The sequence below is a fragment of the Esox lucius genome, chromosome 21 (assembly GCF_011004845.1).
Source record: "Esox lucius isolate fEsoLuc1 chromosome 21, fEsoLuc1.pri, whole genome shotgun sequence".
Classification (NCBI taxonomy): Eukaryota; Metazoa; Chordata; class Actinopteri; order Esociformes; family Esocidae; genus Esox; species Esox lucius.
The window spans coordinates 28,609,125-28,621,066 of NC_047589.1; the positions used below are offsets into that span (position 1 = coordinate 28,609,125).

Genomic DNA, 11,942 nt, shown 5'->3' on the forward strand with positions numbered 1-11,942 from the left:
TCAGGAAGTGAACTACAGCCCAACAACAAATTGTGTTGGGAACTTGAGACTGTTAAGATTACAGTAGTAGAGAGTCGACAGCTGTCTGACTTTAGATATTTTGGTCCTGAAATGTTTTTACCTAATGTAATATTATTTTATGCTAGAAAATTTAGTATGGATCTCATCGATTCTCATTCTTAGCTAACCAATGTTTCTGGTTCTATCTAATAATTACCCATCAGGTTTGTTAACTAGATAGACGTGAGTTGCAATGATGAGCATTCACAATGCCTCAAGCTTTGTTTTCCTATGTTTGGCAAACCTAATCGTTGTGTCTGCTGGTATGGACTCTTGTGAGAGTGTTGATGAATTTCACAGTCATGGCACTGTTTCAGACAGACAACGTTACACTCATGTTTTCAAGTCCAACTTAAACATGAGTGGTGAGAAACACTTGCTGGATTTGGACCTCTTCAAAGTGTCCTGCAGAAAGCTCATAGGTAAAATCCTCAGGATCTGGGGACAGTATGCCGATGATCATTTGTGTGTTCAAACTGATTTATAACTTTGTTTCACTTTTCCCGCAGAAGCCTTCCCCCTTGATCAAGTGTCCGGCAACTTTGTTCGCTCTGTGAAGAACTGCATTTTTTCAGTGTCTGACCCAACACCACTCAGAGGCCCCCTGATGCTTGGGGCTGTGTCAAAGGTTAATTTGCTTAAGGAATTGGTTTACAATATATGGGGAAAACCCAACAGAAATACTGCAACACTCCTATCAGCCTTATAGAAGGAAGCTCAAGCTATTTCTACATTTATTTATGCAATCTACTGTGAACAGAACATTTTATAACTGTCGAGCATCTGAACAAACTGCGCAATGGTTACATTCTTAAGCTGCTTTATTTTGTCCAGGAGGTCATTGAAGGTCTTTTGGATCTAGACATTGCTTTTTCCCAATCAGAAGATTTCCTACAGTACTTCAGTGGTGGCAGACTGTTTCCTGGATCCATACCTTTGACACACCGATACGGCGGTCACCAGGTACCACATTATGCTTCACTTCAGTCAATGAGATTAATTTAGTGTTTCTACATCAGCCGTGGTGAAGACAAGGTGCTTTAAAGATACCCAGCCCAAACACCCCCCAGAGAGCTAGCAATGCAAAGGCAAAAGAATGACAAACATTAGCACATTAACTATGGAAAAACCTGATGATGGAGTTGGACCGTCGCAGTCCTGGGTGAACTGGAAGTTAAGCAGAAGGCTGAAGACACACCCCTGGGGGGCCCCAGTGATAAAAAATCAGTGAGCAGGTACTGCAAATCTTTACAGCCTAAAGTCTGCTTGTCAGAGTCCTGTATCCAGTTGTCGGGTGTGATGTCCAGACCCAGTGCTTTGACTAGCTAACAAGTATGCAGAGAACAATAGCATTAAATGCTCGAAGAGCAAGAGCCCTTGCTCGCCCGGAGCCACAAGAGCTTTCCTGTTTGGCTCAGTGTTGTCTGCCTTGACGGGGGCATAGAATGTGTTAAACTTGTCTAGTAGGGAAGGACTTGGACTTGCCCTTCTGGTCCGTGACGGGGTGTATTCCCACGCCATGTGCTCTGCACGTCTGAGTTGTTAGATAGATCAAAGCTTGAGTCTGTGTCACCTTCATGCATCCTTAGGGGATTTGAGGAAGTCGTTTCCTTTAATTAAGTATTGCTCTCCACAGAGTCCCTGGGGTACTTGATAAAATGTAATGCCCCGTTACTTTCAGCAGGATCTGAGTCTGTTGGTTTATCATTCATGACTAAACATTTTCTTCTTTTAGTTTGGCTACTGGGCAGGTCAATTAGGGGACGGGCGAGCACATCTCCTTGGTGAATATACTAGCAGGTCAGTAACATTGTCCGTTGATACACCACTTCTCCAGATCTGGTTGTGCTTGTAATTGCAGCATTTCAACCAGGTAGACCAGTGTGTCACTGTGTGTTTTTCCACAGAGAGGGTGAAAGATGGGAGCTTCAGCTCAAAGGCTCAGGAAGGACACCATATTCAAGGTTAAACATTTATATCTCACAGACGCACACCAACGCAGGCAATGTGTCTAGCCGACACTAAATGATTTAACTGACATTTTAGTAATTCAGCAGCAGCTTTTATTAACACAGTTACACAATTGGTGTATACATTGTGAGAGTCCGGTGGGACAACAACCCAACTCATAGTAGTAAGTTCATCCTACTCAAAGAAGTAGCTTTTGGCAAGGTTATAGCTGAAAGAGAAGCAGAAGATGCTGTTAGTTGTAAGGCAGTGGTTTGCTAAGTTCATGGGGAGAGAGTGATCAGGCCTATGGATTTAATTTTGGTTTGCCTTTGAAAATGTAAGGTTTTGGAGAAATATTTGAAATTTGCCAGGCTCTGTAACAATAATAAAACCTTAAAAAGTATGTATGTAGTTCCAGGCTATTTAAGAAGAACAGTGAAACTTGAGTTCTCTTCAATCCTCTTCCATTAGGAAATGTGGAACTTTGTTTACTTCCTTGACTGTTTAAATGTAAGTGGTATGGACCACAGGTCAGGGGATGGCCGTGCTGTGCTCCGCTCCTCAGTCAGAGAGTTCCTGTGCAGTGAGGCCATGCACTTCCTGGGTGTTCCCACCAGCAGAGCAGCCAGGTAACCCAGCCAGTGGGCTTCCTATCAAGCAGCACACTATAATGCACTGGGTTGCACTCTGATACTCTACTCAAACGCTGGTTTAGGTCACTTTTCCATCACAAAAACCCTGGCACACTCTTTCACATTGTTTACAATCATAGGATACTTCATTGCTTGATTTGATAGTCATTGATCTATGGTCCACTGAAACTTGCTTAAATATTAAATAAGTCAGAGTCAGCTTAAATGTTGAAGGTTATGATGACTGCTAGGTTTTAAAATGTATTAAAACCTTTTTATTTGTCCAAGCTTGATTGTCAGTGAGGAGCCCGTGTGGAGGGACCAGTTCTACAATGGTACCGTGAAGAAGGAGCGAGGTAAGGCCTTTGTGTTATTCCTCCGTGGTCATTTCCGTCACCCCTCCCTCTCACAGCATCAGGTACACACAGCACACATCTCATCTTCATCCGCTTATCCGCCATCGGGTCGCGGGGGCAGCAGCTCCCGCAGGGGACCCCAAACGTCCCTTTCCCGAGCCACATTTGCCAGCTCTGACTGGGGGATCCCGAGGCGTTCCCAGGCCAGTGTCGAAATATTATCTCTCCACCTGGTCCCTACCCGGAGGAGGCACTCCATCGGTTTCCTGCTGAGAACCATGACCACACAGCACACAACAGAATAAATTGACTATGCTAATTTGGTTATTAGGCACTGCTGTTGACTGGTTCATTTATTTTGAAGGCCGGATCTAGAGATATTTAAAGGTATTATGTTTATGATATCTCAGTTTGTGGGTGTCTTAAAAACCTGTGTCATACGTTATTTCCTCTTCCTGTGGTAACGGACGTTCTGTCCCTAGGTGCAGTTGTTCTGCGGCTGGCCAAGTCCTGGTTCCGGATCGGATCGCTGGAGGTTCTGGCTAAAGCTGGAGAGCAGGATCTTTTGAGGTTAGCATTGCACATATACTGCTGTCTCATACGAATGTTATCATAAAATGTGTGAATGCATAGGTAGGGAATCTTTTTAACTCTGGACAAAAGCAGAGGTTATCCTGGTTGGTCCCTGGATGGGGGACTAGATGCTACTGGAAGTGGTGTTGGGGGCCAGTAGGGGGCACTGTTAGAGTGCTGTTTTTCAGAGTGGATGTAGAACAGGTGTCCTGAATGCCATGAGTAGTGGCAAACCAGTTGTCCAGCATGATTCCATTCCCATCACAGCCACCTAATCCCTAACTGTCCCTCAACACTCCTCACCACTCCACCTGACCGCAGACCACTCCACCTGACCGCTGACCACTCCATCTGACCCTGGCCCTAATCACTCCTCACCACTACACATGACCGCTGACCACTCCACCTGACCGCTGACCACTCCATCTGACCCTGGCCCTTATCACTCCTCACCACTCCACCTGACCGCTGACCACTCCAGCCGACCGCTGACCACTCCACCTGACCGCTGACCACTCCACCTGACCGCTGACCCCTCCACCTGACTGCTGACCACTCCACCTGACCGCTGAAGACTTTGGCAAATGTCTGTGGCCAGGCTTTGCCCAGGTTAGTGCCACATATTGGTAGTCATCGAAGTGAGCTTGTTTGTACGTAAAATCTTTGGTTGTCTACAAAAAATGCTGTATAAATCCATATTTTAGAAAACTGTTGGACTTCGTGATTGAGGAGCAATTTCCTTCTGTCGATTCAAATGATCCAGACAAATATTTGGTAAGTGATGGATAATGAATTCAATTTGAGTGTTTGTGTTTTCTTAACATTTTCAACAAGACTATTTTAATATTTACAAGGTTCTAGGGCTCTAAAGGAAAAGAGAATCCAGCACACTCTTCTTGCTTGTATCACTTCTGGTTATTTATTAATGCTTACGGATCAGGCCCAAGGCTTTTCTCAGAGCTTTTGAATAGTCGTAATAGAAAAATAACCCCATTGTTAGTTGCAGCTCTGCTTCGTTGGAGGCCTGTAAAGACACCAGCCAATTATCCCTTTCAAAGTCAGATATTGCCTAAAGTCAGATTTCACCCAGCTATCAAGCTACGCATCGAAGACTAGTGACCGGAATGTTCGAACAATGAAGGGCTTCTTTATTTCTGAGCCTCTCAGTCATCACACTCTGCTATAGTCTAGTGTGCCCCAGTCATCACACTCTGCTATAGTCTAGTGTGCCCCAGTCATCACACTCTGCTATAGTCTAGTGTGCCCCAGTCATCACACTCTGCTATAGTCTAGTGTGCCCCAGTCATCACACTCTGCTATAGTCTAGTGTGCCCCAGTCATCACACTCTGCTATAGTCTAGTGTGCCCCAGTCATCACACTCTGCTATAGTCTAGTGTGCCCCAGTCATCACACTTTACTATAGTCTAGTGTGCCCCAGTCATCACACTCTGCTATAGTCTAGTGTGCCCCAGTCATCACACTGCTATAGTCTAGTGTGCCCCAGTCATCACACTCTGCTATAGTCTAGTGTGCCCCAGTCATCACACTTTACTATAGTCTAGTGTGCCCCAGTCATCACACTCTGCTATAGTCTAGTGTGCCCCAGTCATCACACTGCTATAGTCTAGTGTGCCCCAGTCATCACACTTTACTATAGTCTAGTGTGCCCCAGTCATCACACTCTGCTATAGTCTAGTGTGCCCCAGTCATCACACTCTGCTATAGTCTAGTGTGCCCCAGGTCGTTGGGGCTTGGAACTAGAGTCCTGCTTCAGTGCCTTACTGCTTTACTCAGTATCTGAAACCTCAAACGTTATATCAGTTAGAGTTGACTGATTTCAAGCTGTGTTCTCTGTTGTACTTCCTGATTTCTGTTGTTTGTTTCCTAAGATTTTCTTCTCACAGGTTGTGAGTGAAACGGCCAACCTCATCGCACAGTGGATGTCTGTCGGCTTTGCGCATGGTGAGTACTAAACCTGACACGCTCCTGCACGCCAGCACACAAATGCACCTGAAACGCATGTGACAATAAAGTTGTCAGTCACAGTTAACATCATAGTTGCACTTTCTGTCCAAAATGCACTCTACTGATTTATGACGACACAATTTTAACAAGCCGTAAACACATTGTGGTTTCTACTGTATGATAGTGGTTACCAATGTGTTTATACAGTATGTAATTGTGGTAACAGGTGTATGCAACACTGATAACTTCAGCCTCCTGTCTGTTACCATTGACTACGGACCGTTTGGTTTCATGGAGTCCTACAACCCAGGTATGAGTAGTACCACACTAAGCCTGCCCCTTTTTGTCCCCATTGGCCCAGTGTTTGTGTCACAGATTTGTATTGGTTTTTCATCTGTTGATGAACAAGACAAGAATAGTTGACGGAAGAAATTTAGAATTGTTTGCGTAAAATCTGTATTTTTTTTTTTATCTATCGCAAAATGGATGACATCAACGAGGGCATTGACATCAACTGAATCAGACCGTTCTGTACTCGTCCGTGCAGAGTTTGTCCCCAACTCCTCTGACGACGAAGGGAGGTACAGCATCGGGTCTCAGGCCAACGTCGGTCTGTTTAACCTGGAGAAGCTCTTAGAAAGCCTGACACCGGTGCTGACATCAAAGCAGACGCAAGGGTGAGAGTGTCTGTATACTTCCTGTGACATTTGTCCATCAAAATGTCGCTTGGTTTCTGAATGCCGAACATTGGGATGTTTTTATTTTTCACAGAGCTCATCAAGTCCTGAAAGAGTACCCGCATATTTACCAGAGGAGGTAATTTTTCAGACTCTTTTCCTCAAATTGGTCATGTTCTACAGTTATCTGCTACAGTAAAGGGACCACTGAGGGATTTAAAGTCTCTTCAAGTCTGTAGTTTTACGTTGAAGTGGGATTAAAATTCCTCTTGCTAACTCAAAACAAATTATGAGTTTGTACAAAATGTGAGAAGGCCTAGTTGCCTACATTTTGGCAATATATTTTATATCAAGACACAAAGTTGCATTTTCCTTTGTTTTGGATTTTCTTCCTGAAGTTATATTCTTTTGTCATTTCAGGTTTCACCAGCTGCTAAAGGCAAAGTTAGGTTTACTCAACGAGGAGGAACTGGATGATTACCTCATTGCGTTATTACTTAAGGCAAGTGGCTGATGTTTGATAGTAATAAGTTCCCTGTGCCTGTTACGGCCTGTTTTGGTCAAGAGCCCTGCTGACTGCATTCCCCAACCCAGAACCCAAACCCACCCTGTTCAGAACATCCCCTGGTGGTTTTTCCAAACTGAACGCAGCCTGGATGTGGTCCTGTCAGGTGAATTCCCTGTCTCTCTCCATCTTCAGCTGATGGGAGACACGGGTGCCGACTTCACCATGACCTTCCGACAGCTGAGCGAAGCCTCGTCGGAGCAGCTTCCTAATGTCAAGGCCGACCTACAGGTGATACCATAGATTACAGGTCCAACCAGTTCCATGGAGAGCTTAGTGTCTGCTGGTTTTGGGGTTTCCCAGTTAAAACCTACACAACCAGGTGAGGGGAGGCCCTAACTAATTAGTGACCTAATTAATCAATCAAGTACAAGGTGAGAGTGAAAACTTGCAGACACTCGGCCCTCCAGGGAACCGGTTTGACAACAAAGACAATTATAATAGAGGTGGATAAACCTGGTTTTGACCCATTTTGAAGTACTCTGGGTCAGTATTAAGTATGACCCAAGAGGACGTACTATTGGAGTAAACACAGAGTCCCTGGATGCAGCCCTTAGCTGGGGTGTTAGTCATAAACCACAAAACCTCTTGGTGCCTCGATGCTATTACAACTGATCATCAATGTAATTAGAACAGTACATTTGGTATATTATCACACATATTAGGGCCAATTACAAGACCAGATACTGTTCGGTCATAATGTTTTCTTCCCTCTGTTAGGCTGCTTGGGCCCTACAGGACCTGGCTTCCCATGAACTGTATGCAGACTGGGTCAAAATGTACAGGCAGAGACTGAAGAGGTACGTACAGGCGGAGACTGAAACTCGTTCAAGCTCAATCCTAAAAATAGTTTTTCAAGTAATGTGTCCGTATTATCTTTTCAGTCTCGCACATTTTGCACTTTATAATGTGACATGGTTATTTTGTTTTTACTACCTCAGGCAGGGACGTGATTCTGAAGAGGATCGTCAAACCAGGATGAAAAGTAAGAAATCATCGTGGTGACACAGACATTTACCTGATGTCCTATGGCTGATTAGAGTGCATTCGCCTCTTACTAAACATTATGGATGTAATATATATATATTTTTTTGTAATCACTTCACATACACTCAGGAGTCAACCCCAGATACGTACTGCGGACCTGGATGGCAGAGTCTGCAATACGGAAGGCTGAGAGGAATGACTACTCTGAGGTAACGACTTCATAACAACAGAGCAGTTAACGCCTTGACGGAATTAACACAAACCTATTTCAGAACGCATACCGGGTCAAACCTTATCCTGTTGTTCTTGAGCCCCTGAATTTTAATACTGGCCATATCTGATACAACCAAAACGCTGCAAATTATTAAGTTGGTTCATAAGAAAGCAAATTGCACATCTCTGTATGCTCACAAAAAAAAAAAATCCTTTATTATACCAGAATTTACATTGAGATTCAGTGAACCGTTGTCAAAAAAGTAACATACATATCAAGACAGAACCCAAAAATGTTAGTTAAAACAGTGCAGGAGAATTTCAAAGAGCAGCAATTTGTGTGGAATAATATTTCCTAGCTTGAGATAATAGCTCGTTAATGCTTGAGTAATGTTGAATAAAGTTTCATCAAGTCATAAGTATTGCCATGTCAGCCTCTATTGAGTCCCACTAGTACTGATTCAACACCAATTAGAGCAAAAAAGATTTGACTTAGTTCAGTGCTTCCTGCTATTTCATATTTAGTGTGGTACCAGTGTTGTAATTGAAGCTTATTAATAGCAAGTAATTTACAGGTGCTGGTCATAAAATTAGAATATCATCAAAAAGTTGATTTATTTCAGTAATTCCATTCAAAAAGTGAAACTTGTATATTTTATACATTCATTCCACACAGACTGATATATTTCAAGTGTTTATTTCTTTTAATTTTAATGATTATAACTGACAACTAATGAAAACCACAAATTCAGAATCTCAGAAAATTTGAAATATTGCTCACTAGGTGGCACTGTTGCAGCAGACACTGTCACAGCCCTACCTCACACAAGCCGCTGCTGAGTCGGCGGGCTACGCAGCGCGACCCCCGGGGTGGTCAGTGGGATTAAAGGTCAGCTGTTCCTCCTGAGGGACCCTCAACTGTGAGTTACCAAGAATCACGGTAACAACAGAGATTCTTCATCATGGAGCAATGAGGCATATTCAGGAGCAGCGTTTACCTCAGGGTGACAGCGTTTACCTCAGGGTGACAGCGTTTACCTCAGGGTGGCCGCGTCTTCTGCATGTTCAGTTTTTACAATAATCTCTGCATAGCCATCTCATTCTGTGACTTGACATTTAGTTCTGTACGTCACAACTGTTCAAGGATTACCCTCACTAAGAAATAAAAAGGGCAGTCAGAGCTTGACAGACTAACAATAGTTTTGTCACACCGAACTGACATTCAACAGAGTTTCATTGTACCTTCCACGGAATTAACAAGATCACATGTTTCCACATACCTGAGGGACCTGTATTGTGTAATGAGGTGTCAAGTCCAGTGAACTAGTTAACAGGTACAAAATAAATCTATTACAAAGTCCCTTCAGCTGTGGGATATACTGGATGTGTCCAGGTTTGAGTGTCCTTGGAAACAAATACAAGCGTTTATACAAAGCTGTGTAGTCAAGTGTTTATCATTTCATTATTATGAGTGCATGTAATAAATAGTGAATATTTATATTGTGCGCTTTAAGAGTCAATTTATAAAAGGTGTATAAGGTAATAAAAAGTGCTTCATTCCTAAAAAGAAATTGCTTTCTGGATCATTCCTAAGGGAGAAACAAAGGTTTTTTAAAAAAAGAAAAAAGGTGTGAATACTGCATCCAGTTTTCACTGAAAGATCAGAAGGTGGCATTCAAAACAATGCTACATGTGTAAATGTGTGCAAGAGGTTTGACCCCAGGACACTGATGTAGTATTTCTAAACTGTATTGACATGAACCTGTGTGGTACAGTTGCATTTTTTCCCTGCCCAATAAATCAATGTACCTTGTGATTGTGAAACATGTTTCGTCAGTGGATTCACACTTCTTACGAGCATTTCGTCTGGGAATGTTCCAGCTACTCTGGATATGTTCAGTGGTGCACGTGTCTGCTCACCACAACCTCTCTGTGGGGAACAAGCGTCATTCAGCCAGGTCAAAGACGCAAAACACATACGAGTACCTGCCAGCTGACTCATCAGGTCAGACAACTGGTTTATTTAAAAGTCTTTATGAAACACTTCTCAGAGATGTGTTGCTGATTGTGGTGCTTCCAAAAATAGTTCACCACAGATTTTTGTACATACAATCACCAACTAATTACCAGGACTAAACGTCTCAATATTACACAGTGAACTACTTTCAATCAGAGCTATGGTTTAAAGGTGGCACTGTGGTTTAAAGGTGGCACTGTGGTTTAAAGGGGGCACTGTGGTTTAAAGGGGGCACTGTGGTTTAAAGGTGGCACTGTGGTTTAAAGGTGGCACTAATCCATAAGGGATTGGGTGCCATGTAGGACAAACGTGGGGGGTGGGCGGGGTTGATTTTGCCTTGTGCGGTGAGGTGACGCCGGTCCTGGCTTTGCCCTTCCCATCACACCAGATTTGCATGATCTAGTACGAGCTGCTACATACTACATTCAGTATGTACTTTTATTTTGAAGGTGATAACACGAAATGGGTGGAGGGGACTTATGGAAGGGGACATTTTTGGCTCAAGAGCACAACTGCTGGCTGAAATAATACAAGTTAAATATATGTGCATAGTGAAAAGGGTGTTTTGGAAGCAGCTGTAGAGTTTTTCGTCTGGGTACTGGCATAACATTCTACTCCGTTGTCCTTGTTAGTGTCTCATGCCAACAGAAAACATTGGCCAAATTTACACAGGGTACATGGGCCATCATGACGAGGCTGAACAGACTAGCAACCAGAGAGCTTTGGAATTTCCTCAGTGTAGTACTTGCCTCAGAGTGGCTCTTCATAGAGGATTGAGACCTTGAGTCCAGGGGCCTCTTGAGGTCTATTGGGCCCCTCCATTTAGGTGCCCCTGGCCTTTCTTGAAAATATGCTGACTTGTCCAGACCCACCACTGTAGATTAAATGCACGCTGGATTGTGGCCGTAGTTGTGTAAATATAGGGCAAGGCCTCTCTAGGGTGCTCTAGGCCACAATCCAGCGTGCAGAGAAGGTAGGTCAGAGAAGGAGGGGGGTATAACTGGGAGGGCTGCACGTAGAAGAAGGGTCTGCTGTGCTGGATGTGGTGATGGGGCTGAGGGAAGGCACACAGATACAGACCGGTGAACGCAACATGTCATGTACCCCTTCAGGCAGAATTAACACAGGCAAGTTACAGCAACTCCATCCAGAAGGCTCGCTGCTCAAAACAGGTTCCCTGTAACAATATACCTTTCCACAAACAACCCAGTCCCTCTTTTTAATCCACCTCCCCCTAACAACACTGAAGAGAACATATTAGTTTAAATGTGGTGTTAATGTTTGACAGGCATGTGGTTTGATTGGCAGTCAACTGCTAGCATTGTAGCATTGTGGGAATTGGCCACTTGATTCACTTGCCAGAAACTCTTACTTGCTGCTGGTTTTGGTGATGGTGTGGGGGCTGGGGAAGGCTGCTCTGGTCCTCAGGGTGTGGAGCTCCATAAGATCCAGGATGACCAGGGTTTCTGGGGCCTTGACCCGGCTGAGGACCATGGGCTGGGGATGGATTGGGGCCACAAGGGCCCATGCCAAAGGCTTGATGCGCTGTCGACACGTTTCCTTCCATATCTGTAAATTGGAAAAACACATAGGATGAGATGAAGGTGAACAGTAACTTTTTGTCTTCAATTGCCATCAATCTGGGATTTTCTACAGGTGCGCAATATAGGTTTGTTTGCATGTTCAAAAGGTTTTTTTCCTCTTGGGTATTCAATCAGCAATAAGCACATTTTCACAGTGAAAGTTAAAAAACTGGTATGCCAAAAAAAAAGCTTACATACAATACATATTTGTATTACTACCAAGAAACCAGTATAGACTAATGACAGCATTTAAAAAGGGAATTGAATAGGGTGGGGCCATTGGACCAGGGCTGCATTCAGCAGGATGCCATGTTTTGGAATGTTCACATAGAAATATGCAATGTAGAATAAATATGCACGACA

The 11,942-nt window shown here is 43.7% G+C and overlaps 2 protein-coding genes across 2 annotated transcripts; both read left to right on the forward strand.

Annotated features, from left to right (window-relative positions):
• The first annotated feature begins 13 nt into the window (after positions 1-13).
• Positions 14-3,567, forward strand: LOC117593655 (protein adenylyltransferase SelO-like). Its single transcript, XM_034289483.1, has 8 exons — positions 14-482; positions 570-688; positions 895-1,023; positions 1,796-1,860; positions 1,968-2,024; positions 2,541-2,639; positions 2,931-3,147; positions 3,481-3,567. Exons 1-8 carry the CDS (start codon positions 254-256, stop codon positions 3,565-3,567), a joined length of 1,002 nt encoding a protein of 333 aa, XP_034145374.1. The 5' UTR covers positions 14-253.
• Positions 3,568-3,699: 132 nt separating this feature from the next.
• Positions 3,700-9,280, forward strand: LOC105030067 (protein adenylyltransferase SelO). Its single transcript, XM_034289484.1, has 12 exons — positions 3,700-3,727; positions 4,215-4,345; positions 5,462-5,534; positions 5,764-5,847; positions 6,085-6,214; positions 6,309-6,353; positions 6,635-6,716; positions 6,915-7,010; positions 7,500-7,579; positions 7,721-7,764; positions 7,896-7,975; positions 8,764-9,280. The coding sequence occupies exons 1-12, from the start codon at positions 3,700-3,702 to the stop codon at positions 8,884-8,886; spliced, it is 996 nt and encodes a 331-aa protein (XP_034145375.1). The 3' UTR covers positions 8,887-9,280.
• The last annotated feature ends 2,662 nt before the right edge of the window (positions 9,281-11,942 follow it).

Excerpts from the sequence above, each read along its gene's own strand:
- LOC117593655 (XM_034289483.1), top strand. The coding sequence starts at position 254 with ATGATGAGCATTCACAATGCCTCAAGCTTTGTTTTCCTATGTTTGGCA. Across the intron at positions 689-894 it reads TGCTTGGGGCTGTGTCAAAG|GAGGTCATTGAAGGTCTTTT; the intron begins GTTAATTTGCTT and ends TATTTTGTCCAG. Across the intron at positions 2,025-2,540 it reads GGAAGGACACCATATTCAAG|GTCAGGGGATGGCCGTGCTG; the intron begins GTTAAACATTTA and ends TATGGACCACAG.
- LOC105030067 (XM_034289484.1), top strand. The coding sequence starts at position 3,700 with ATGCTACTGGAAGTGGTGTTGGGGGCCA. Across the intron at positions 5,848-6,084 it reads CATGGAGTCCTACAACCCAG|AGTTTGTCCCCAACTCCTCT; the intron begins GTATGAGTAGTA and ends TCGTCCGTGCAG. Across the intron at positions 6,717-6,914 it reads TCATTGCGTTATTACTTAAG|CTGATGGGAGACACGGGTGC; the intron begins GCAAGTGGCTGA and ends CTCCATCTTCAG.